Raw genomic sequence first — 27,885 nt, 5'->3', positions numbered from 1 at the left:
TGATCTTTCCTAGGTCTCTGGCCTGTCAGGAGGACCATTGGTGCTGCGGTGGAAGCTAGCGTCTCAGTCTCGTGTATGGCGTGGTTAAGGTTGCAGCCTCTCACCTCTGCCTTCCTCCATTTTGGGCTAGTTACTTTTATACTCTTCCTGAATGGTCTTCGGGCGGAGGCTGGTGGCTCAGGAGATGCGCCCAGCACAGGGCAGAACAATGAGTCCTGTTCAGGGTCATCGGACTGCAAGGAAGGCGTCATCCTCCCAATCTGGTATCCAGAGAACCCTTCCCTTGGGGACAAAATCGCCAGGGTCATTGTCTATTTCGTGGCCCTGATATACATGTTCCTGGGGGTGTCCATCATTGCCGACCGCTTCATGGCATCGATTGAAGTCATCACCTCCCAAGAGAGGGAGGTGACCATTAAAAAGCCCAATGGGGAGACCAGCACGACTACCATCCGGGTCTGGAATGAAACTGTCTCCAACCTGACCCTTATGGCCCTCGGTTCTTCTGCTCCTGAGATTCTCCTCTCTTTAATTGAGGTGTGTGGCCACGGGTTCATTGCTGGTGATCTGGGACCTTCTACCATTGTAGGCAGTGCGGCCTTCAACATGTTCATCATCATTGGCATCTGCGTCTACGTGATCCCCGATGGAGAGACACGCAAGATCAAGCACCTAAGGGTCTTCTTTGTCACTGCTGCCTGGAGTATCTTTGCCTACATCTGGCTCTATATGATCCTGGCAGTCTTCTCTCCTGGTGTGGTCCAGGTTTGGGAAGGCCTCCTCACTCTCTTCTTCTTTCCAGTCTGTGTCCTTCTGGCCTGGGTGGCAGATAAACGACTGCTTTTCTATAAATACATGCACAAAAAGTACCGCACAGATAAACACCGAGGAATTATCATAGAGACGGAGGGTGACCACCCCAAGGGCATTGAAATGGATGGGAAAATGATGAATTCCCACTTCTTAGATGGGAACCTGGTGCCCCTGGAAGGGAAGGAAGTGGATGAGTCCCGCCGGGAGATGATCCGGATTCTCAAGGATCTGAAACAAAAACATCCAGAGAAGGACTTAGACCAGCTGGTGGAGATGGCCAATTACTACGCTCTTTCCCACCAACAGAAGAGCCGCGCCTTCTACCGGATCCAAGCTACCCGCATGATGACCGGTGCAGGCAACATCCTGAAGAAACACGCCGCAGAACAGGCCAAGAAGAGCTCCAGCATGAGCGAGGTGCACACCGAGGAGCCCGAGGACTTTGTCTCCAAGGTCTTCTTTGACCCCTGTTCCTACCAGTGCCTGGAGAACTGTGGGGCCGTGCTCCTGACAGTGGTCAGGAAAGGAGGAGACATGTCCAAGACCATGTATGTGGACTACAAAACCGAGGACGGCTCTGCCAACGCGGGGGCTGACTACGAGTTCACAGAGGGCACTGTGGTTCTGAAACCAGGAGAGACCCAAAAGGAGTTCTCCGTGGGCATCATTGACGATGACATTTTTGAGGAGGATGAACACTTCTTTGTGAGGCTGAGCAATGTCCGCATCGAAGAGGAGCAGCCCGAGGAGGGGATGCCGCTGCCGGCCATCCTCAACAGTCTTCCCCTGCCTCGGGCTGTCCTAGCGTCCCCTTGTGTGGCCACAGTCACTATCTTAGACGATGATCATGCGGGCATCTTCACTTTTGAATGTGACACCATTCATGTCAGTGAAAGTATTGGTGTTATGGAAGTTAAGGTTCTGCGGACATCAGGGGCCCGGGGCACAGTCATCGTCCCTTTTAGGACAGTAGAAGGGACGGCCAAGGGTGGTGGTGAGGACTTTGAAGACACGTATGGGGAGCTGGAATTCAAGAATGATGAGACAGTGTAAGTACTTTTTTTTTTTGGTATTCCAGTCCCCCCCCCAGCCCTCCCTTGCCATCTCCTTCTGTCCTTCTGTACCCTTCAAACCTCCTCCTTGTATTTGTGTTAATGTCAAACTTTGGTTCCATCACAGGTGTGCAGGAGCAGCCAACCCTACTGGACAGGTCCTGCTTCCCAATTCTCCTTTGGTTTTCTCACTTTGTTTCTGGGCAAGGGATCCTGTGAAAGGATCTAAGGACACAGAAAGTTTTGTCTTCTTGAAACTCAAAATGATGGCTGATGGGGGAATAGGATGAAAGAAGTTTTATAATATCAGATTTTAGAGAATTCTTGTGACTAGCAAGAGTGAGGAAACTGCTTGGGCCTCCCCTTCCTCCTCTTTTCATACAAAGGACTTATGAGCTTTGAAGCCAGCCCCATACCCTTCTGGGACAGCAATAGCCAAATCAGAATAGTCTGAAAGAGGGGGAAAAAAAACCCAGCGATGGCTGTTGTATTGCATAGGCAGATTTCAGGCACTTCTTCTTCAATTTGGAAATTGAAAAATTGATTGAAACTTGGCAGAGTCTCTTTAAATGTCCATAGCCAATTTTATGGAGCAAGGCTTGCCCAGCCAGGTGAGATGAATCAATATGGCTTCGGTATTAGTGGTGTCTTGGAGAAGCAGAGTTCCCATGCCTGCAAACTGCCTGTATCTAGTCTCAGGTCTAAGCTCCAAATTCTGGCTATGCAGTGAAGGAGAAGAGACGCCTCTTAATAATTGTGGGAGAAAGCGCATCTTCTGTGTTCCTATCGTTTCATAAGCTAGAACTCTCCTGGAGTAATCCTCTGGTTATTGCCCCATCCAGTTCTTCAGAAGCTGTAGGTACCATGCTTCTGTTGTGGTGACTACCCTAAGGTCTCTCCCCATTGAACCTTCTCACAGATTGGTCATTCTGTCCCTTTCTCAGATGGATATCTTCAAAGAAGAAAGCAGAGTGGCTTTGCCTAAGATTTGCAGCTTTCTGATAGGGTGGACCTTCTGGGGAGGCCTAGAAAGATGGGGATGAGAAAACAGGAAACCTGTCTCTGAATTCCTGCTCCTGTCCACAAAAAATAAACACAGCAGGAATTGAGGTGAAGAATAAAAGAGGAGGATGTCAGACTGCCCCAAGAACCTGTGAATTATACTTTCAGTGGGAAATTAAACCATGCAACAGTTAGGAGGGAGGGAAGCAACTCATAGAAAAGGGGGATCCATAGACCCCAAGGAAAGGTATTTGTAGAACTGCTGCTTCCCAGGTCCAGTCTTGGGACAGTACTCCAAAAGGGTTGGGTTCTGTTGGAAAATGAGCTGAAAGACCCAGGAAACTCTACCCCTGTCCTCAATCTTTTCCTAATAACGTGACTTTGGCAAGTCATTTAGTAACTCTGGAACTAAACCTTCTCCTATTCAAAGTGAGAATAAAGGTACTTTCCTTGCCTGGAAGTAGGGTCAGATTCTTTTGCAGTTCCTTCCAGCTCAAGGATTTTCTGAACCCTGGACACAAATGCTCTGTGTAGGTTGTATTTGCATGAGCCAAAAAATGGAGCAAGGGATATTGTCTTTTGAAAGGAAATAGCCATTGACAAATTGATTTATTATAGCTCTGTTTAGTCATTTTACTGGGAAGGATAATCATTTGTTAGCATAAGTAAAAACCTGTGCCTTTCAGAGAATACTATCCATTTATATATGCTCTGGGGAGAGTGTTCATACATATAAATGAAGCCCAGGCCCTTGCTGGGAAGACAAACTCCATGAAATTTCACACATTTATGGCAATGTTGGTATGTAAGAGTTTATTGTCAGGCATCAAATAGCATTAAGCCTACAGAATATGCCCTAATTCTATGAACTCATAGTTTCTCTGATTTAGTACCTGTCTCCCAATGGCATGGAAGGGATCACAGGGTTAGATCCCAATTTCCTCATTCTAGTAATAATCAATTATTTACCTAGAATCTCTGGATATGACTAAACCTTCCTCCAACTTATTTAAGTTTGATTATATAATATCTTGGGGCAAATGAGTCCATGAACATTACTTCTGGGTGACATTTGTTCCAAATGGTGTCAACCTCTCGTCCACATAGTCCAGGTTTGGGTGAGCAAATCTACATTCTTTTTTTTTTTTTTTTTTTAAAGAGAGAGTGAGAGAGGAGAGAGAGTGAGAGAATTTTTAATATTTATTTTTTAGTTCTCGGCGGACACAACATCTTTGTTGGTATGTGGTGCTGAGGATCGAACCCGGGCTGCACGCATGCCAGGCGAGCGCGCCACCGCTTGAGCCACATCCCCAGCCCCTACATTCTTAATATTCATTTCATTATTTTTAAAAATTTCTGTGTGGTTTGATCCTTTCAGGTTTCTTGAAGAAAAAAAAAACCTGCTAGTCACTACCCAGAAGATCTTTTAACATGAGAGATAATACAATAATACAACGTAGCAAAAGAAGTACTAAGTACTAAGTACTCTGGGTTAGAAATCTGGCAATGCTGCTGACTTGACCATGTGGTCTGGGGAAATTTTTTTAACCTATGAGGTCATTTCCTTATGGGTAAAATGGGGATGATGATCTCTCTCTTGTAGGGCTATTAAAACTACCATATACCTGGTACATGGTATGTGCTCGGTAAACACAGCCTTAATAGTAACATTGATGAATTAGCAATATTCTTCAGAAGAGGTCATAAAATGATCAGGTTGCTTGTATCTCTGTGTGACCCTAATTAATGAGCATGCTGGTTTTCTGGTTACCATGAAGAGTCCTCATCTAAACTCATAAATGGTCAGAGCCACAAAGGACCTTAGAATATCTTCTAGAGTTATGCTTCTTAAATGCTAATGTGCTTATCAATCACCCAGGAATCTCGATAAGGTACAGATTATAATTCAGAAGGTCTAGGGTAGGGTTTAAGGTTGTGCTTTTCTGACAAGGTCCTGATGCTGCTGGTCCCTGTTTAGAATGAAAAAACTATAAAGCTCCTGACCAAACCATGAGACTCAGGAAAGAAAGTGGCTTTTCAAATGGCTTGCTTAATTGAATCATGAATGCTTTCCCTCCAGTTCCAACTTTCAACCCCAGATTTGCAAGAACAAAGCTCTTACTAAGGCCCTGCTAATTGCAATACCAATCTGGGAACTGAAATTGAAACCTTCAGGATACTTGTACAGAAGCTGCGTGATACTGGAAACAATCTTGCTCTCTAACCCCTCCCTCTTTCTGAAGCTTTATTTGCCTACCAAGCTTGGGGTAGGCATTTTCACTTTTGCCTTCACCTTAGTCTTCTAGATAGAATCAAGTTATAGGCAGGCTCGTGGTCTATCAGTAACACTGGAGCCATCAATAATATTGAATTAATTTGCTTGGTTAAAGGCTTTACTTCTTAAAGTTGTCCTACACAGCATGATAGGACAGAAAAGAATGAACTTTGGAATCTGATCAATAGATGTGAACCCATCACTCAGGAGTTGTGTTAACTTTGAAGTAGTTCACTTCACCTGTCTGAATCCCAGACTTTTTTGCTGGAATGATAGAATAATATCTATCCTGGCAGGGAGTGATAACTAAATCCGGTGGCTGGGGAATATAGCTCACTGGTAGAGTACTTGCTTGGTGTACACAAGGCTCTGAAAAAGAGTATCAAATAGAAATAGGAAAAAATGCCCCTTGAGCACAGTGATTCCCCATAGAAGGTGCTCAGTCATTCAACAAACACATTAAATATTTGTGATGTACTGGATACATGCCTTGGCACAAGGGATAAATTAATGAGTGAGACAAGCTAGCTCTTCATCTCTGAAGGATTTTACTCTCAGGAGGAGGGAATTCATGTATTTACACCAATCTAAACATGGAAGAAGGACATAGTTGAGGCAGATTCAGTAAAAGAGGAACAAGAGCTCTGCTGTGTGTGTGACACCACTGTAGTGTCTAAAGTAACCTTCATTAAGAATGTAGAAGTGAAGGGGGAGGAGCAGGGGTGTATACACGATTAACATACACCCAGGTTACAATAAGCCCTTAACATTTGCAAGTGACACTGTTGACATCTTCACCATCTAGACGAATCCCTGCTTTTGTGAATGTCACTATAACTCATGGAGATATGAGTTTTGCCTCATGGTAATTTCACTCATTAAGCAAGTGACTGGCTCTTCTACCCCAGGCTCACAGCACGCCTCTGCAAAATATCCCATTATTGCAGCTCATGGACCTTTGGGGTCTCTGGGAATAGTCAAAGGCACAGATGTCAGCTATGCAAATGCCAAGATCTACTGCAATTAAATCGCATGGGCTTCCTTCAGAGAAGCACTCAGTATTGGCTGTGCTGAACATTTTCTAACCAAATCAAGAAAAGCTGGCAGGTATCTGACCTCCCATTTGACAAATTATGAGGCTGAGATTTAGAGAGGAAACGTGACTTGTCCAATATCAGCTAGATAGGAGAGGAAGTCAAAGTTGGAAAGGACTTTAGCATTTCCTGCCCATGTACCTTTATTGGTTTGGACTTCTCCACTTTACTTTTGTTCACTGAAGTGTTAACTTCACAAAGACTATTGCAATTCAGGGGTTGAAGGAAAAATACATACTCTAGAAGAGCAAATCAAGGAGTATCATATGACTAGTGGTTCTTTAAAAAAAATTTTTAGTTGTCAGTGGACCCTTATTATTTGTTTGTTTGTTTGTTTATATGTGGCCCTAAGAATTGAATCCAGTGCCTCACACATGCTAGGCAAGTGCTCTACCACTGAGCTATAACCTCAGCCCTTGACTACTGTTTTAACAAATAATATATTATGGAGTGTTTTTAATCTCGTTGTGCACTTAGAGGCTGTTCAGGACTCAGTGAGTCCACAGATTTTTTTTTTTAAGTCTTAATTTTCTCTTGAGTCCTCTGGTTCTGAAGGTCAAGTTTCCTTATTCACTCACAAAGATGAAGACAAGGGATGCTTGAACAAAGTGAGGCAGGTGAGTGAGGAGAAGCTTCCTGGTTGTCTAACCTTCATCAACTTCCCAGATGTGCTGGATGAGGCAGGAATACTCATTCCTTCTCTGTTGGTTATGCCCCATCAACTTCATAAGGAAGGTATCAGAGGTTGAGTTGTGGTCTCCAACTTATTCAGGATGTTGTTTTATTATTGTTGTTTCTAAAGAGAAACTAAGCTTCACTCCCAGAATCTAGTCTGAAGTCCTGGCGGAAAGCCCATAGCATATAATTGATTGTTGAAGAAAGAGAGCTTCTTGATCTGCAAATTGAACAAGGTCTTGATATTTAAATTCTGCACAGTGTAGAAGCATTTGCAAGAGTCAGATACTTTGAGGATTTTGCTATATAACTATAAAAGAAAGCACCAGGTAAAGATTAGGTAAATATTAGGCATGACAGTTACCACTCACAGGAATTAAATTCTTATGGCTACCACCTACTGGGTACCCAAGTAAGAAGTTACCCATAAGTAGAGAAAAATTTAAAGTTGAAAGTGGAGCTACTTATTATGGAAAATTTTGTTATTATGAAAAATTTTGTTTTTCTGAAAACTTAGTGATGGCTAGATATGGGCATATATTAAGATCAACCATTGATTTGTCACCAACACCCTTACCCTCCCTAGCTGCAGGTAAGCGTGCAGAGGCACAATTTAGCTCATCTGCCCTTGCCTAAACCCTTTCAGTTACCATTCAATGGGTTGGATTCCTGAAGAACCAGTGAGTTTTGATCCAGACAGAATTCTGTAGCAGGTTCTTGAGTTGGTACTTTCAAAATAAATGGCATCTGATTGTATCTTAATACTCCAAATATGGCAGAATACGACAGTAAAATAATTTATGGATTATGAATGACTACAACTGCCATTTTAGTATTCCATTTTTTCTCCAGACATTTTGGCCTTGATTTGTTGACCTTTTGAATTTCTCCTTATGTTTGCCACATGACCTTCACTGACCCCACTACCATCTCTGACCTTCTTTTTCTGGATTCTGTTCATGCAGGAGGTACTCTACCACCACCATATGGGCTAATCATGACTCTGACTGCAAGTATTCATGTTCATTTACTTTATTCCCCTGCTGGTACCTTACTTTCGGTTCATATGCTATTTTCTTGCACTCACTTTCTTTTGGAAACAGTCTCGGCTGCAGCAGGTGCTGGAGAGTGTCTGCTGTGGTCTCCGCTCCTCCCGCACTCAGGGCCTTCCTCCTCAAGGCCTTTGGCCACATCTGCTCCTCTAACACGATCCAGTTCCCAACATTCCCTTCCTTCTCACTACTGGCCTCTGCACTTGGGTTGCCTTCTGTCCCCTGTCTGGTCTAGGCCTTCTTTGAGTGATCAAGAAGGAGCCAGGAAAGTATCCCTCAAGAAAGCCTGTCCTTTGCACAGCTAGAGCCAGCTTCAGGATAGCACCAAGAAGATGGATATCTCCCAGGAAACAAGCCACTCCCAGTGGCGCTCCATTTTCCTCCATCATCAAGCATTTGCCTGACTCTGTGGAGATAGAAAGATTTTATTGTCAGGATCCACCACAGGCTGGGACTGGTAACAGAAAGCCGCAGAGGACAGAGGCAGCTCTGGGGACTGCCTTCTCTCTCCAGTGCGCTCCCTCCTGGGCCACATGGTCTCTGTCTCCTGGCTTTTCTCTGTGAACTTCTCCTTTAGCTTCTAGCTTGTAGTGTTAACTCACAAACCAAGTTCTCTTTCCATATGTGCTTTCAGCCCTTATCTGGAAAGTTCTTTCTAGTTTTCTAGCTCATATTCTCAAAAGAAGGAGTCTGATTTTTTTCCCCAATTTGGTCACATAAAAGTCCACTGGCCAGACATGCGTTGGTCATTCTGTTGGTTGTCAAATACTTCTTCCTCCCACCCCACCCCAGCTCATCTACATAACTGAGTGATAGAAAATGAAGTTGCTGTGAGAATTCCATGACAAGCTATTTAAGCAGTTGTACTTAAGCACACTGGTGGGCAATGTCACTTTTGAAAGGAGTCTCAGGTGACACAGGCACCTGTCACCTCTGAACCTGCACAGGTATGTAAGGTTTATAGAGCACTGGTTTTATAGTGGTCTGTGCTGGGACAGTAGGCTGAAAGAATAGAAGCCCCAGATCTACCACATCCGTCACATTGCCTACAGTCTCCACAGCCAGGATTAGAATGGCCTTGCCCAGATCAACAGTGATGCTGAGTGGCATGAATCTCAAGGCTACCAGGGTCATCCCTTTCCCTTTACCCTTTGCTGGTCTGTCCTCTCCAGGACACAAGCGTCAGCAGATAATCTGCTCTCATTTTCAGGTGTGTTATTTGGGTACTGAGTCACATTCAAAGCCTCTTCCTGGGTTTGGGTTTCCAGAGCAGCCTGTCTTCCAGACGAAGACAGAGCGCTTCCCTGACTCTCATGCCTGCCAAGGACAGAGTGAGAGCTCTCCGGTAGCCTCTCCTTCTCTCCCCCTCCTCTGCTGGACAGCTGGTCATCTGGACTCAGCTGGAGCCAGCAGGCACCCCCTCTTTATCCTAGGAGCTACAATTTGAGTCCTTCCCAGGAATTCCCTAAAGTCAGAGTACTCTTCTGTATAGGTTTCACTGTGTGTGACTCTATCAGGTGTCCATATCTTAGGACCCAGGACTCGGGTGGAAAATAGACTCTCCTTTTGTGTCAGCTCCATTCAATGAGTAGTGGCTATCTGGGGAAACATGGTGGAGAGGATCTGGGAGGCTGTATCTGGGCTCAGTGGGAGACTTGAGATGGGAAGGTCAAATGTCTGCCAACCCAATTGTTAGGACTAGAGGTAGAAAGAACTTCATTCAGTGGAGAAACTAGAAGGCTCTATTTCATTGGATGTGTCAGTATGAAATAGCCACTGTCTCACCAATCCTGGGCCAATCCTAATACCAGAAAAACCTCTTTGAATCACTCCTGACTTTATCCTACATCACACAGAACCTTCTTTATTCCCTAGATGAATCCACAGGGACGTAAATTCCCTTTGGAGACATGAAGCAGATAATTTTCTTATCTGATTAGAATCTTCCAGAGCCCCTTTCTAACCTACTGGGTTTCATAAACTAGATCAATGGTTTCCAAACCACTCCTATTACAGGTCATTTTCATTATCTGCCCCTTCCTGGGGAACCTGTGCTTTAGAAGATTATTAGCTAATAATTAATGATTTCCATTTTTCTTGTACGATATAACAAAAGATAACTAGTGTTACCATGATGAATTAATAAAATTCTAACCAAAGCAGAGAGAAGTGACATCTTAATTAACCTTTGTGGACTGTTGAAAGAATATATACTATCTATTGCAGGGGGGTGGGGGGGCGTTGAAGAAAGCGTAAAATAAATACAGCCAAGAGCTGTCAGAGAAACTAACTGACATAAAAAGCTTTGAAAGTACTAGGTCATAATTGTATAAAGTTGTTTTGATGAGGCTAATCCTGTAGGGAGATCAGAATGTTCTGGAGAGAATGGGTACAGTGTTTGTTACAATTGGTATTCAAACCTTTGAGAAAGCTTACTATTATTGCTGTTATTTTCTTACATAATAAGACTTATAATATTTATATGAAACATAAATTTCTACTTTTAAAAGTATAAAGATTTTGTTATAACATTGGGGTTACTATCAGTACTTTGTCCAGCTTGGGTCACAGAGTCTAAGAAATACAAAATAATTGACCCCAGAACACAGGACTTTTAAGATGAAGTACACATCCTCTGATTCTAATTGCACATTCTTTTTACCAAGTTACATGTGTCAGCGTTGGGATAAGGTCATGAAGCTAAAAGCAGCAGTTTCCTTTTTTTTTTTTTTCTTCATGCAGAAGAAGCTCAGAGTGCATCCCACATTTCTTTCTTAATAGCAAGAGTTGGCTTCTCTCATTTTAATTCAGGGACAACTGAGCCCAGGGAATTCAGAGAAGGTCAAATAAACTTAACGCCCCGCCCAGAAGTCTGTATCCATCACCCTTGACTGCAGGCTCAGACCCACCCTTGCCCAAGCCAGTCCACAGAAGATTCTTGGTGTGCCGCTTCTTCTCCAGGAGCTGCCAACAGATGTTGCTGTGGCTGCTGTGTGGGAAAGGGGTGAGGCTGGCTTAGGACCATGCGGTCAGATTCAGGGGACTTCTCTGATGCCATATCCATGGTTTCTGAAGGCAACCAGGGGCAGGGGTTAGAGGGATGATGATAATGGAGAGCAGGGGGTCTCTGCTGCTGTCCCAGGAGAGCCCAAGCCAGCTCTCCACATCAGCGGGGCCAGAAGCAACAGGAGAGTAGAGAAGGTGTGTGTGTGGGAGGGTGTCTACCACTCAGTGTGCAAAATCAGACCTTTGGGGAGCGCATACTATGGGCTGAGCACAGTGAGAAGAGACAGTCCCTGAGGGGAAGACCGGTATGTGTGATAGTTGCTATAGAAGAAGGAACCAGTGAGGATTGTGGCCACACAGAGGCAAACCTCCTCCTGCCTTTTGTTGGGGATGCAGTTTGACGTCATCATGGTGATTCACACGAACCTTCTCCTCCAGTCCATGCAGAAGGACTTGTTAAGACAAATGACCAGTTTGGCTCGGTGGCACACACCTGTATTCCCAGCAACTCAGGAGGCTGAGGTGGGAGGATCACAAGTTTGAGGCCAGCCTGGGCAACTTAGAAAGACCCTGTCTCAAAATAGAAATTTTAAAAGGGGCTTGGGATGTAGCTCAGCTGTAGAGTGCCCCTGGGTTCAATCACAAGTACTGCCAAAAAAAAAAAAAAATAGGAGAAGGAGGAGGAAAGGAGGGGAAGGGATGGCTAATGGCTTTGGCTTGAGTGGCACACGCATATATAAGTAGAAGGTGGCCTCAGGAGTAAATGGTCCCCAGCCAGGCCACCCCAATGATCCTCATACCAATACAGCACCCAGTTCTACCCCTCTGTCTAGTGGGATGCCTCACCCACAAGAGAGCTACAGTTAATGTCTGATGCATGAAAGAACAGTGAGTGAGTGAATTCCTGGCACTTCTCTGCCTATCTACCACCTCCAGGTTGCATCAAGCATAGGGGGATCTAAGATTCAGTCATACCTCTCAGATATCAGGACTAGAAAGGGCATCCCATTCTCTACTCTCTGTCCCTTCCTCGTCTCCTCCCCCAGTTTCAGAGAGACCCATATAGCCCTCTGTGCACTGGCATCCCTGAGCCCCTGCACAGCCCAATCCCTGACTGGCACCAGTGCTTCAGAGGGGCTGTTCCCGTGCAGCTGTGCTACCTCTGAGCCTGGGCTGCCTTTGATGCTCAGGAGACACTCTGGAATTCAATTAAGCATTTCCTCCAGGGAGCATGTAATTATGTCCTATCTGCGCCTTGTAATGACAGCCCCCTGCCACTGCACAGGGAGCTGCCCCTCTCAGCTGCCCAGAATCTTTCCCTGGGAGGGAACTAATCTGCTTAGCCCAGATTGGACACAGTTCTGTGCAGCACTTCCCCGAATGCCTCTGAAATGAGTCTGCACTAGCAGAACAGGCCTGTCTTGCAGGAACCATGTGTCCCCTCAGTCCCGCTGTGCTCTTGGCCAGGAGCTGCTCTGTCCAGGGTTGTCCTTTATGTGTGAGAGGCCGAGAGAGTGGGAGAGTTCCACTCTCTTCTCGTGGCATATTCCCACGGACATCCAGCCCTCCTGGGAGTTGGGAAGGAGAGAAAGAAGATTGAAGGCTTTGCCTGTGTTCTGTTAGCTTGGGGATTATGTACTCATTTCTGTAGCTACTATAACAAATTACCACAAACTTGGTGGGTTAAGACAACTGAAATTTATTATCTCAAGTTTGAAAGCTGGAAATCAGACTAGTTGGGCACCATGGCACACACCTGTATTCCCAGCAACTCAGGAGGCTGAGGTGGGAGGATCACAAGTTTAAGGCCAGCCTAGGCAACTGTGTAAGGTTGATTGAGTCATCCACAGCATTTGGTCTGAGTAGTTAATGTGCTGAATTTGGGAGGGAGGGGTGCCTACTCTGTCATAAGCTGTGAGGAAAGTTGCCTTTGTTCTCTGTGTGATTCTCTTTGCTTGATTCCTGTGCAACTTTTGGGTGCATGGGGTGTGCCCCAGTCTGCTGTGAACACTGCTCAGGGGTTCCTCTCTCCCACCACACTGGGAAGCACAGCCCAGGTTTATTTGACTCTTTTTCTTGAGAAACCCAAAAGGTTTTCTTACCATTAGGTAGGCTCTGCCCCCAAATCCTATGTCAAACCATACTGTGTAGAATAGTATTTGTTCTTCCCAAATTCACATTCATGACAACCTCAGAATGTGGCCTTATTTGGAAGTAGGGACCTTGCATATATAATTATTTATGATAAGGTTACACTGGATTAGGGGAGGCCTTAGATCTGTGACTAGTGTCCTTATAAGAATGTCATGTGAAGATGCAGAGGGAGAGGGGGTCATGTGACAGCAGACAAAGATGGAAGTGATATAGCCAAGGGACCTCAAGGATTGCCAGTAACCATGAGACACTGGGAGAGAGGTATGGAACAGATTTTCCCTCATAATTTCTAGAAGGAATTGACCCTTCCAAAGCCTTGATTTCTGATTTTCCAGCTTTTAAACTTGAGACAATAAATTTTAGTTGTCTTAACCCACCAAGTTTGTGATATAGCTACAGAAATGAGTACATAATCCCCACCCAACACTTCCTTCACACTTCACTGTGTGAGTTGGGACCTCACAATTATGGTCCCTAAGGTCTGAGGGGGAGAAGAGCTTCCTGGGGGGTTTGTTGTCCCTCAGGACATGGATTCTTGGCCCTCAAGGCAGGAGGAGGCCAGAGCTCACTGTTATATAAGGTCTCTAATTGCAAACCTCTTCAATTTCTATTTGCAAATAGATGCAGCCCCCCCACACACACACACAAAAAAAAAGAAATATTCAACCTTCTCTAAGTCACACATCAGGGTCATTTAGTCACTTTGATACAGCTGCTATAATGGCCTCCACTGCCATCATGCCACGTCCTCAGTCCTGGTGTTTTCACAGTTTTTAAACAAATGCCAGCTACTCCTACCTGAGCTCCAAGACCTGCGTTCTCATTTCTGCTCTTCCACCCTTCCAGACAGCTACACTCTGGGCTACTGAACACAACCTCCTACAATGAGGTTCAGATCTTTCACCTTGTGAGTGGGAAGATAAAATAAGGCCTCTTCTCCAAAGCTCCTCTCTTTTTGGGGGAGGGGGCACACCGGGGTTTGAACTCAGGGGCACTCCACTGAGCCACATCCCCAGCCCTATTTTGTATTTTATTTAAAGACAGGGTCTCACTGAATTACTCAGCACCTCACTAAGTTGCTGAGGCTGGCTTTGAACTCACGATCCTCCTGTCTCAGCCTCTGGCTGCTGGGATTATAGGCATGCACCACCATGCCTGGCCAAAGCCCTTCTCTTTTTGTAGTTCCCTGGTGCTGTGCAACTGATCTTGAACCTCGGGTGTTACCTGCTTGTCCTGAATCACAGATACGTTACCTCCATCCCTCTGCAAAGGGAGGCAGGCCTGGCTGGGGTACAACTGAAAATGCCGTGAGCAATCTAGGGGCAACTGAGGCCTCAGCCAGCCTATGATGAAAGGAGGGCATTCCTGAGAGGTGGGTAGGGGTGCTGATTGAGCATCTGGGATCCAGGAAAATTTTGCTTTATTGTCACAGTGAACTCACCAATAACAGAAGTATGAAAGCAACTATGTGGATTGAAGCCCATATAAACGCGGGCGTTGATAGAGCAGCAGGATTAAGTGCATGGACCTGTTGTCAGAAAGAAGGAGGTGGAGTCCCAGTTCGGCTGCTGATTGGTGGTGACCTAACCTTTCACTTGACTCGTTTGCACAGTGTGGCTACTGATGGTGCCTAACTCAGTGTTGTGGTGAAGACTGAATACAATCATACAGTAGAAAACAACACAGTGCTTTGTCTTGGTTACTCATCGGGGTATGATATGCTAGGTATTAGTTAAGTCACTGGTGGAATCTCAGTTGTATCCCAGCCATTCTGACCTGCCTGGACCAGCGATCACTCTTGTTTCCCCACCAGTAATTGGATTCCCTCCTTATCCCCAAGGTTAGCTTTTAGGAAGGGTCAGATGATCTAAAGATAGAAAGTCAAAGAATATTGTCTAGAGGAAGGTGGAGCAAAATGTCATCTTTGGGGTTTTCTTTGACAATGTCAGGGAACATGACAGGCTGTTCCCTAAGGAGAGAGCAGCAGCCCCAGGCCAGAGCACAAGGTGACCTTGAGACTGAGTCCTCTGCATCCTGATATGGGATTTATCTGGCTTGCTTGGGAGATAATGAGAAAGTAAGAAGGAATACAGAGAGGGAAGGAGAATAAAAACAGAGAGAGGAAGAAAGACTGGGAGGGAGGATGGGCAAAGTCTTCTCATCTCAACGATAATTACATGTGAAATCACTTGCCAGTGGGACTGACTCTGGGGCTGGAAAAGCTATAATAATTACAGGACAAGCTCCAGAGAGCTCCCGGGCATGTCTCTGAGCAACACACAGGCAGCGTGGAGACCTGTCTCACTGAACCTACCTCTCAGCCCCTACAGTGGGTGCACCTTCCACCTCAGAGCCCATCCATAACCAAGAGGATTCCACAGATCGACTATGGCTTCTGAGTGGAGTCACACTGATGGGCTTGTGTGTTGCAAACCTTCAGATGGAGAGGCCTGCTCTTGGTGGCTAAGTGGTCCTCAGCAAGACCCTCAACCCTCTCATTGCTCTGCTGGTTGGGGAGGGGGTTGGTCTCCCTCATGCACCCCCAAAGAGGAAGTTCCCTGACTAAAGAATTTATTTATTTTTTTCCCATCTGATTCTAGTTTTTAATAAGGCAGGGCCATATGCCTTTTTTTTTCATTTTTATATTTGGAGAAGACTCACTCTTGCCTTCATCTTACCTAAGGAAGACAATTTCCTGTTGTCTAACAAAATGTAAAATAATAATATTGCCATTCATTTAGTACTTACAGTGTGCCAGATGTTATAGCAAGTGTATGACATATTATTTATGAACCTTACTCTAAGCTTGCAACTTCCCAGCCCTGAGCACTCTACCTGGGCTTCCCCTTTCACAGCACGGTCTGTCACAACATTGAAAACTGTAATTTGAAGGTTAGGTTTGGGTTTCATAGGTGTTCATCTTTCCCACGGTTGTGCAGAGCCCTTACCTGCAGCTTCCCATGTTTGGAACTTAAAAGCGATCACTGACAAGGCTCCTCCTGGCTCTCAACACCTAGTTGTTGGATTTGGCATTGATAGTGGCCCCCTCACCTCTCTTCCCACTTAAGAAGTCGTTCCCTGCAGAACACTTGGCTTCTGCCCTGCTGCTGGCCACTGACTTGGCCCTGGTCTAACCGCTGGGTAAACCTCGTCCCTGCACATGCTAGTTAAGTCATATGTGATTGCTATTTTTGAACATCAAAAACATAATCACATTGGCAATTTTGTGTGGTTTGTCCAACACTAGGTCCCAGTGTTCTATGAACTCTGCTGCCCCCAAACCCCACAGGCTATTCCCTAAACCAGAGGAGTTAAAATACTTGCTCACACCCACCTCTCCCTCATCAGAGAGGCCCCCCACCTTTCCCACTGGACACAGTTGCTGCCACCTCCCAAGGCCAGAAATTCCCTTTGTGTCAGTCCTTGGCTGTTATATCTGAGTGTCTTCCATATCCCTTTCCTCAAAAGAAAAAAAAATGATTCCCTTCCACCTTCACCACCCCTATGCCAACCAACAAGCAAGGGAGCAAACAGCAACAAACAACATGTGGTATTATGTGGTATGAAGGGAAAGAACATCAGTTTTGGAGGCGGGTGGACTTGCCACTTCTCAGCTGCATGTTTTGGTTTTCTATTGCTGGGTTACTAATTGCCATGAATGACACGATTTCTTATCAATTTCCATAAATCAGTAGTCTGGGCATAACTTAGCTGTGGTTAAGGTGTTGGCTGGGCATGTTCTCCTATCTCAGTCTTGGAGGGTCCTTTTCCAATCTCAGGTGGTTGTTAACAGTACTAATTTCCTTGCAGATATAGGACTCATGGCTTGCTTTTTTATGGCCAGTAGGAGAGAAAATCTCTCACTTCTTTTAAATGGTTCATCTGATTAGTCCAGGCCTATTCAGGATGTTTTCCTAAAAACCAAGGCTTAAAAGTCATCTAGTAAGGAAACCTAATATCTGCAAAATTCCCTCACCTTTGCCACGTAACATAATCATGACATATAATCATGATCATGTTTGTAAGTCTCACTCTCACTTGAAGGAGACGACTGATTAGACAGAGCATGGGCAGGGGAGGAGGTGAAGGAATCTCAGGGCCACATTAGGATTCTGTCTCCCATGCTATGTGACCTAGGGTAAATTGGCTAATGTCTCTGAGATCCATTTTCCTTACCTGGAAAAAAATGGGCAATAAGACCAGCCATTTAAGGCTATTACAAAGACTGAATGATATAATGTTGCAAAAGTCTAGCAGATAGTAGAAACAAGTCATGTTAGTCCATTTTCTATTACTATAACAAAATACCTGAGGCAGACTATTAAGAAAAGACATTTATTTAGCTCAGAGTTCACAGGCTGAAAGTCCAAGATGAGGTAGCCCTATTAGTTAAGCCTCTGGCAAGGATCCAACGCTAGAGATGGCAACATGGTAAGAATGTGTGGGAGAGAAAAGGTTCACATCACAAGACAGGAAGCGAGAGAGTGATTCAAGGGTCAGGATCAGGTTTTATTACAACTTGCTTTCAAGAAAACTTGGGGGTCCTAGGAGAGCTCTCTTGTTCCTTCTGAGGGTAGCTTCTCCAATAATTTCCCAGTAAATTCTATCTCTCATTCATTCTCCTCCCCACCACCCATCTGCACCACTGCTTATATTGCCACACTGGGGACCAAGCCTCCAGGGTGACCTCTGGGAGGACACAACCACCTATATCCAAACCATTATGTATAACAATTTTCTATGTCTTCTTCCTGTTACTGTTCACCTATCCTCTAGATGCAGTGGTTTGAAATATAATACCATTTCAAGTAGCCAAGATTATGCCAAAAAGTACTGTGATTAGTAGTTATATCCCACAAAGTTATTGGAAACACTGAGTCAGGGAGAACTGAAGCACTCTTCCTGGGAGAAATATAGGGCTAGGTCCTTATGAGCTTCTGGCTACAACATTTTTATCAACTGCTCAAATTTTTATCAACTGCTCATACCTTGTCTTCTGTATGTTTCTGTTTAAAGACATTCCATTTAATATGTATTGTTGATTTATTAACTTTTATACTCATGTGTAACCACACGATAACTCATTCCTGAGCTTATCAAACACACATGTTTTCTCTTACTGTTCATCACAGACGTTTTGCCCTTGGAAATGCTAGCTAGAACTTTAGCACAATACTTGAAAGATCATCTTAAACAAGAAAATCATCAACAAAAGAAACAAAAATGTGAAAAGCACGGCATTAAATAGACTCCAAAAGGACACTTCTTTATAGAAGAAGAGCTAAAGCAAGAAGTTGGAATATTGCCTTGGTTTTGATCTGAAATGTCTCCCAAAGGCTCATGTACTTAAAAGACTTGGATTCCAATGCAGCAACATCCAGAGGTGGGGATTTGGGGAAGTGATTAGATCACGAGGGCTCTGACCTCATCAGTGGATTAAGCCATTGATAACTGTAGTTGGAGGAAGTAGGTCAATGGGATGTGGCCTGGAAGGGTTTGTTTTTTCTCAGTCACTTCCTCTCCCTTTTTCTTCTCAATTGCCATGAGCTGAGTATCTTTCCTCCACCATTCTCTTTCTCTAACATGTTCTACCTCACCTCAGGCCCAAAGTAATGGAGTTAACCAATCATAGACTAAACCTTCTGAAATCTTGAGCCAGAATAAATCTTTCCTCTTCTAAGTTGTTCTGGTCAGGTAGTTTAGTCACAGTAATGAAAAGATAAGTAGCACAGAAATTTGGTATTGAGAAATAGTGTTGTTGATGGGACTATACCTGACCACGTGGTTCAGAAGCCTTTAGAACTGGTTTGTAGGAGGAATTGTCAAAGTTTGGAGATTAAGGTTAGAGAAACCTTAGAATGTTTTTTTTTTTTAATATTTATTTATTTATTTATTTTTAGTTCTCGGTGGACACAACATCTTTGTTTGTATGTGGTGCTGAGGATCGAACCTGGGCTGCACGCATGCCAGGCGAGCGCACTACCGCTTGAGCCACATCCCCAGCCCCCTTAGAATGTTTTAAGTGGAGCTTAATGGATGATTCTGGTATGAATTGGAAGACCAGAATGCTGATAGGACTGTGGAAAGTAGAGACTGGGCTCATGAGGTTTCAGATGGGAATGAGGACTCTTTTGGGAACTGGACTAAAGGACGTTCATGTTGCATTGTGAACTTCTTCACATTTAGTCCATGCCCTGAGATTTTGTGTGAGACTGAATTTAAAGGCAATAGACAAACTAATTTAGTGGAGAAAATTTCAAAGCAGCATAGCATTCAGGAAGTGGGTATTGTTGTCAGCATTTAGCCAGGCTTACAGTGAGAATCTGGAGCAAAAAACATAATAAAAATATTTGAAAAACTTGGAGTTTGGCCAGAAAAGTGCATGTAAAATTGGAGTCTAGGAAGAGGTGGTTGCTAAACAGATGAGTGCCATTAAAGAGAAACTAAGGACTTTGCATTCAGACATTAGGAAAGATGCCTTGAGGACATCTCAGGATTGGCCAGACCCCACCCATTTCAGGCTCAAAGGTATAAAAGTGAAAACTCATTTAAGAGACTTGGCTTTGAAAAGAGTGTTGGAGCACTCTGCTCCCACAGGGCAATGTAGGAAGTTGTTTCCCCAGACTGGTTTCACCATGCTCCATCATCCAGGTACTCAGAAACCACTGCAACTGTGGTTCAGGGGACTTGGCTACTTCTTCTGCTGGTGGCAGACTGTGGCATCATCTGCATGGTACTGGTTTTGCAAGCATGAAGAATGCAAGAGTTATGGGGTCATGGAGAATTCCACCAGACTTTAAAGAAAAGACTTGGAGGCCAGGCAGTGTGTGGCAGGGTTGGAATCCTGTGGGGCATCCTATGATAGGGTGATGTGTAAAGTTGTGAGGGTAAGGACAAAGTTGCAATAGAGACCCCAGAAATTTAGAGATGCCAGGAACATGAAATATCTGCGGGGAAAGGAGCAGGCAGCAAGTAGAGCCACCGCCCGCCCCCCCAAAAAGACCATGTAGACTGCAGCCAGCAAGGCCATAAGGGCAAGGCTGCCCCAGCCCTTTGGGATCCACATCTCCCCACCATATGCACCAGATGCTAGACATGGAGCTACTGGACTTGTTTACTGAGCTGGATTTCAGTCTTGCTTTGGTCCTACCCCTTCTTTATATGCCCCCAATTCCTCCTTTTGGAATGTGAGTGTTCGCTGTGGGCCATTGTATATTGAAAGCACATAACTTACTTTTTATTGATACAGGGGATTATAGCTAAAAGATTGCCTTGAGTTCTAGAGGAGACATTGGACTTGGACCTTTGAACAATCTAGAAGTGTTAAGACTGAAGAGACTCTTGTAGACAAACTAAAGGCATTTTGCATTGTGAGATAGGCATGAGCTTTGGGAGCCAGGATGGAATATTATTGTTTTGATCTGAAATGTTCCTCACTTAAAGCCTTGGTCCCCAATGCAGCAATATCCAAAGGCAAGACTTTTGGAAAATGATTAGATCATGAGAGCTCTGATCTTATCAGTGGATGAATCCATTGATTGCTGGGTGGGAGGTGGGACCTAGTTGGAAGAAATAAGTCATAGTGGGCATGCCCTGGAAGGGTTGATCTCTTCTTGAACCCTTCCTCTCTTTTTCTCTGCTTTCCAGCTGCCATGAACTAGGTAGCTTTCCTTTGCCACACCCTTCCACCATGATGTTCTGGTTTATCTGAGGCCCAAAGCAATGGAGCTGGCTGACCATGGACTGAATCCTCGAAACCTTGAGCAAGAATAAATCTTTCCTCCTCTAAATTGTTCTTTTTAGGTATTTTAGTCACAGTGATGAAAAGCTAACCAACACAATTGACTTCAGGTAGGAACATGCAGTCAGGTCACTTAAAGTTTATAAATGTGTAAAAATGGTTGTTTTTCCTCCCTTAAATCTTTGTGTGTGTGTGTGTGTGTGTGTGTGTGTGTGTACATGCGTGCGCACGCGCACATGTGTGCATGTGTGTGTATGTATGTGTGTATGTTTTCCAGTGAATGGAGAAGCTAGAGCAAAGACCTTTTCCCATGATGGGCCTCTTTGGAGACCAATCATTCCCTCAATACATTTTGCAACTCTTTTTTTTTTTTTTAAAGAGAGAGAGAGAGAGAGAGAGAGAAAATTTTTAATATTTATTTTTCAGTTTTCGGTGGACACAATATCTTTATTTTATTTTTATGTGGTGCTGAGGATCGAACCCAGCGCCCTGCACATGCCAGGCGAGCACGCTACCACTTGAGCCACATCCCCAACCCCAACTCTTTTAAGTGCCATTTAAAAGGGGAAACTGTGTCTCACCAATAAAAAGCCTCATGTGTCTGTTTTTCAGTACTAAGAGAGAAAATGTGCTGGGGCACCCTTTTGAAGACAGGGACACAGCACCTCCAGCTCACTGCAGACCCAGATTTCTGCCAAAGGTAATTTGGCTTGAACTTCTCAGCCATGGCACTGTCCACAGGACAGATTTTTCACTGCCTGGAATGGGAAGACGTCCTCAGCAGCCACTGCACGTAGCAGAATGCTGAAGGGCAATGCACTAGCAGCTAGAGCTGTGATTTTTTTCTTCCTTCCCTCTGCCTGGGGGGAAGATTGCAACGGGTCTGGTATGGCAGAGGCTTTGAGACTCATTCACCAAGTTCCAGAAGACATTTATGGAGAACCTCCTCATATTCTGACACGTTGGGACAAGCTGTCGCTGGACTTTCTCTCTGGGCCTTCCTTCCTTCTGATCATCTGCTTTACAACCAGCGTCCCTGAGCCCCTATCTTTGAGCCTTCTCATTAGTGGCATTGGAAATTCCTCCCCTCCCCCAGATCATTAGAGTTGAGCAGAAGCAGCAGCTGTGTGCTGGTGTGTAGAAGCCAGAGGGCCCAAAATGGGGCTGGTTTCAGTGTTGGGGACAGAGTGGAGTCAGGGGCAGGTGAGTTCATTTGTTTCTTTTGTGTGTCCCCTTCTTCCCCCACACACTTTTACTACACCGAAGGAAAACAGAAAACAGCAATGTGTTTGACAGCATTGCTATCTTTGGGCTCCAAACCTGTCATCTGTGGGGAGCCCTCCTATATAATCATTTGGCAAAACAGAGCAGAATCCTGTGCTTTGTAGCTGATACAGCAAGGCAGCATCTCTAGTGAGGGGGCTGGGGAATCTATTTCCTTTCCTAAAAAATTAAATAGCAAAGCTGATTCCATATTTAGGAAGTACACTTAGGTGCAGGTGTGGGCGTACAGGCACCAACCAAACGCAGCTGGCACCACTGTCTGTTCTCTGCAGTGATGTATCGAATTTAATAATGGAGGTATATGACATTCAGAGTGACTTAGGGACTTTGTGTAAAATGCATATGTGAAGGACTTGGAAGTGAATGAAGAAGGCCACCCCCGCCCCCATATTTTTCCAATACTGAAACCAAATAGTCGAGCATTCACAAGAAGAAGTAAAAAAAGTTGAAAGGGGTTTACTCTACGAATTTCTGTGCTTCCTATGAACCACGACTTATAATAATAACTATGCTTTTTCATTTCACACCCAGTCAGCAAATATGATCTGTGAGTAAGTTCAGGGCAGAGGCCTAAAAGAGGTCACCAAATGTATTCATTTAACAAAGTCCAACCAAGCACCTGCCCGTGCCAGCACCATGCCTTTGCTGTCACGTGAAGATTAATGGAAGACAGTGCCAGGCCTGAAAGCGCTTGCAGTTTATCAGGAGACATCAAGTGAGTGAGCCAACAAAATGACGTTGCCATCGTAGATAGAGTCCCCACATTTGCAGAGTTGGCAGACTCGTTAAGAAGGTAAAACATAAACCTACAAGACCAAAAATAACCATTGAAACAATAACAGAGGAACGCAATTGGCCACTAAAATATAGACTGTAGAGACTATAACAATTCATTTAAAGAGATCATGATGAACTGGGAGCCATCCAAGAGACTTCCTTTTGGAAGTACGTTAGGAGCCAAATATTGAAGGGTGAGTTACTTTTGTTTCTTAATTCTCATTAAAAAAAAAAAAGTTTTTATGTCAAATGGAAGTGAATGAGAAGAGGCTGTGGAACAGATGGGGGGAAAGATTTTCTGCTATAAGAATCCAACTCTTTAGGCCTGAATTTATTCTTCTAGCCCACTTTGTTTGGGTCCTTCCTATGTACTAAGCACTTCGCCATACAGTGGGGCTATGTAGAGGAATCAGACCCAGCCCCAGTCCCTGTGCAGCTCAGAGTCCAGCAGGAGAAACACATTGATAGAGAAATAGGATGAGGTAAGCACTGTAGGAGGGGGGTGATCATGGCCCTGGGGGACACACAAGAGGGCATGACTAACTGACGGGGGAGGGAAAGCAAGAGGAAGCACAGGTGAAGGGGAAGGATTCGCAGATTCACCCAGGATAAGCAAGCACTGGGATTCTTGTCACCAACAATAGGCAGGCCATTGGCCTGGATCTACACATCCCAGGGACAGTAGCTCCCTCTTCAGAGAGAACAGGTAAAAGGGAGTTACACTGAGGTCAACCAGGAGAAGAGAAGGCTGATACAGGAAAGGTCCCTTGGTCGTGGAGACATGAGGAAATATCAGGGAGAGCTCTCTGGGAGAGTAATATTTCTAAAATGATAGGATTTCACCTCTGGTCGTAGACAGTAGCTGATTTTTAGTATTCAATAAGACTAGAGATCATCTCCTTGATATCTCCTCCAAAGCCTCACCTTTCTTCTGAGGACAGCATGTTTTGTTGACAAGTATGAAAGGTTAGATGAAGGATTCACGAACTCTTTTGTCCTGTCAAAGAAGTTCATTGATTGAGGCATATGTTCACACTCCATTTATGAACTGCTGCTTTGGAGTCCTGCGTCTGCTACCATATGCGGGAACTAAGCTCTACAGCCAGAGTTTTTAAATCTCCACACTGTCATTTATTAGCTCCACTTTGGCAAATCACCTAACCCATTAGCACTGGAACACAGGGGTTAGATTATGCTTTAGAGACAAATTTCAAGGATCTGACTCTTTCATTTGCTAGCTGGGTGGCTTTGAGCAATGTTTCAACCTAGCTGTGCCTCCTCTTCTGCCCACACAGTACGTGCACGTGCTAGTGTCTACGTGCAGCTTGGCAGTAAGGTCTAAGTGGGTTAAATGTGTTAATACACCTCAAACGCTATCCATGCAATGGTAAGCTTTTGATAAATGTTCATTAAAGCCAACCAACACACAAACTTAGTAGTCAGGATTGATGGAAGGAGTCCATGAGAGAATGTATTTAAAGCACCTGGCACCATGCCTAACACAGAGTAAGTGCTCAATAAATCAGTTGTTGTTATGAACAGTGTTATCATCATCCTATTCTTCATACACTTGAAGTTTTTCTAGCTGTTTAACAGAGAGATGTTCTGGCAGAAGCACTTGTTGATTTAACTGAGCCTCTACTGTGTATGTGTGGCTTGATTGTTATCAAGCATTCAGAGGGGTGCGAGTTTTTCCTGCCCTTTGATAGCATATAGTCTAGTTTGGGGAGATGCAATCAATTGGAGTGGGGACCTGTGGATAATCAGAGCAGTTTGTAGTCAATTCCCAGTGCTGAACATAGAACATTCTTCAAGATTTCTCTGATGCTGTAGGAGGTCCAGGGATAAGGGTACACCTTGAACCAGACCTTTAAGAAAAGGGATGAAAGAATTAGTAATTAATTAATGCACATCTACCTCACTTATTAGACCATAAGCAAAAGTATTATCAAATCCTCACTATACTGTGTTAGTAGTTACTCCCTCCATTTTATAGAGGAGGAAAGTAAATTTCAGACACTTTGGGTTATTTGCCCAGATCCCAAAGTGTGAGGTAGTACAAAATAGAACCTGGAGTTGGTGCCCAGAGGAGAATGGGGAAGCCTTGTTCTGTAGGAGTTAAGAACAAGGATGACCACTCCCGTGTGATTTTTGGCAAGTTATTTTACCTCTTGAACCCTCAGTTTCCTCATCTGTCTTTATATATATATCTTGTAGGGCTATCTGAATGCAGTGGTATTATGTATGTGTAACTAGTTCATTAGGCAGACTGTACTCAGGGGGTCTAACAATGGGACAGCTTTATTTTTCTCTATTCATTGTCTCCAGAAGTCTATGTTGACTTTCCCTCCCTCTCCAGAATGTAAACAGAAAGTTCATACCTTAATGACATATTGGGCAGGACCTGTGATATACTGGCAAGTTTTTTGTTGAAATCATTCTGCCTGCTTAGTTCAAATCACCAACCTCAAAACTTATTTGAAACTCCCTCTTCGGATGTTAACCAGGTTCACAACTCCACAGATTTGCAGGCAGATAAGAAACTTCAAGTCTGATCCATTGCATGATTTATCCTCCTCCTCCCCACACCTCCTTGAAGTAGCATGAAGGGGAATGGTCTGCCTCTGCAACACCCCTCCCTTCTGGGGTGAAACTCTTCTCGTTTTGGATCTGACTAGTTAGGGAGTGGGAATGAGAGAAATATCTGGGGCTGCCATTCACTCTGTCTTCTACCCTCTGTGCACAGCTTCACCACAACCCTGTGTCACTGCGGACCCTCTCAGAGGGAGACACCATACTTTCCTTAGGTGGGTTCATGCCTCCATCCCTTCTCCTATGGGTCACCACCTTCTTGGTCTAGCAGTTTCCTGGGAGGCCTCAGGGCTTCTCCCCACCCTCCAGCCTTTATGTTCTGCTCTGTAGAGCTAGGGGAACCTCTGGGTTCCTCTCATACTCTCTGAGATCCATGCTGGGGGCAAGGGAGTGTCTTCAGCCTGCTCTGCAGGCACTTGACACTACCGCCTCTCCTCACCCATCCAGCCAGGCCTCCCGCTGGGCAAGAGGTTGCAGCCTTGAATCCCCATGATCTCATGTGCTCCCAAGCCTTGATGGAGCTCATACCAGCAACCTTAGGGATCCTTCACTCTGCCCATTTTGATGGCAGCAGGAAAGGAAGCATGCAAAGTACCAGTTGGGAGAGAATACCAGTGTCCCCTTTTTAGAGGTACCCCAATCTAATTCCTGGGGCCCCCTTCACCGGATTTGGTAGGGGTGAAAGGAGGCACGTCTCTCTTTTCCCTTGTAAAAGGGGAGGGAAAGCTCAAAAGATCCCCACAGGTCAACAAGTCAGGCATCCCTGCCTTTCTCTTCTGTTTTATAGACTGGAAAGAGGGGACTGCTGGAGCAACGGCTGAGGGGTGGCACAGCCAGTTCAGTGCCTTTTGCTAAGTCCTGAGAGAGGTGTCTGTCCTCAGCTGCTGGCTGCTGTCTTAAGTCTGGGGAGACTTAAGGCCTGTTTGCCTCAGCTCTGCATGCCAATTTCCAATGCTGGGGGAGCAGGAATGTTCCATCCAACGCCCTGTTAAATATGTAATACATATTAGCACAGTGCCTGGCACCAGGCAGGTGTTTCCTAAGTGGTAGCCAGTGAGAGGCCTGCTATATTATTTTCCTTTTTGCTTTGCCACCAAGGTGGCTAAGACCATGTGCTTATCCCCAAATAGCAAGTTAAATAGAAGACTGAGACTGTGGTCCTCTCTGCCCTGTGTCCTTATCCCACCCAGGAGTCTGGAAGGCAGAGCCTAGACATGCTTACTCCACAAACGTTTATTGAAGTCTACTTTTGTCAAGCACCATACAGCCACAGAGACCATTTTTTTTCCAAACTCTGCATCAAGGCACATGGCTAGTTAACTTTAAAGTACAGAAACCGAGGAGAGAGAAGATTGTTGTAAGTCGAACTCCAAGTCCTCACCTTCCAGGGACTTCAAGTTGATGCAGACAGAAGTCTGAATCTGGATTCAAAGTGCCTGATCCAGGTGAGGGGAGCAGGGGGCTGTACTATGAGCTCAGAGCAGGAGGAAACCACTGGCTCAGAGAAGGACCCGCTGCCTCTAAGCTGCTTTGTAACCTGGTGGGAATCACACATAATCATTCACTCATTCTTTCCGTCATCCAGAAAAGATGTCTTGAGCCCCTATTATGCGCGAAGCGCTCTTCTACACACTGAAGGTGCAGCCGTGAACAAAGCAGATAACATTCTTGCCCCATGGAACTTACATTCTGGTGACTGAAGCCCCGTTCTCAGTGGCTCTTCTCCTGCAATCTTGATGCTGGGAGCTCCAGAGTTATGCAGATCATCGGCATGCCAGCCACCCAGTCATGCAAGGTCAGAGTGCATCCATTGGTAGTAGGAGCAGGGACACCCACTCCCCTGCTGCCTTCCTTCTGAAAGCAAGATCTCAGGGAAATCTCCATCCACTTCCCCTAAGGAGCACCAGGCAAGGCTGCTAGAGGGGAGGGATTGAGGGGAGTGGTGGATTGAGGGGATGTGGAAGTGAATTCTTGCCTGACACAGAGAAGCAGAAGATTTGCTTAAAAGGACAAGCCCTCCACCATTCTCCCCTAAGAAGGTGAATTCAACATCACATTTTCCTCCAGAGGGTCAAATTGGCAAAAATTTGATTTCAAAAACAAACAGAAAACCCACCCACTCTCAAATCAGGCTGATGGGTTGGTGGGTTTTTGGTGTTTTTTTTTTTTTGTGTGTGTGTGTGTGTGTGTGTGTGTGTGTGTGTGTGCGCGCAGAGCATTTTATTTGGCATCTAAACTTGAACAAGGGGTTGAGGCACAGAGTTTATATTGAAAATTCATCTACCTCTGGGCGGATGGTACAAAGAAGCACCTTGGTGTTTTCAGAACAGAAGTCATAATTATGTCTTAATACCTACTAAGTCAATAA

At 44.8% G+C, this 27,885-nt stretch overlaps 1 protein-coding gene across 9 annotated transcripts in view; it reads left to right on the top strand.

The window, feature by feature from the left end:
• SLC8A3 (solute carrier family 8 member A3) overlaps positions 1-27,885 on the top strand; it is a 135,030-nt gene that overhangs the window by 18,608 nt on the left and 88,537 nt on the right. For 8 of the 9 annotated variants that reach the window (XM_081293482.1, XM_081293488.1, XM_081293487.1 and 5 more), the window contains exon 2: positions 14-1,862. In XM_081293482.1, the coding sequence (XP_081149608.1) occupies positions 76-1,862 (1,787 nt within the window). In that variant the 5' untranslated portion in view covers positions 14-75. Of the gene's footprint in view, positions 1-13; positions 1,863-27,885 lie in introns of those variants that run through there. The other variant, XM_081293481.1, reaches the window with a different exon arrangement.

The sequence above is a fragment of the Spermophilus citellus genome (assembly GCF_964194105.1).
Source record: "Spermophilus citellus genome assembly, chromosome: 4".
Lineage (NCBI taxonomy): Eukaryota > Metazoa > Chordata > Mammalia > Rodentia > Sciuridae > Spermophilus > Spermophilus citellus.
The sequence above is the reverse complement of the archived record's forward strand: the minus strand, read 5'-3'. Positions and strand labels throughout refer to the sequence as shown.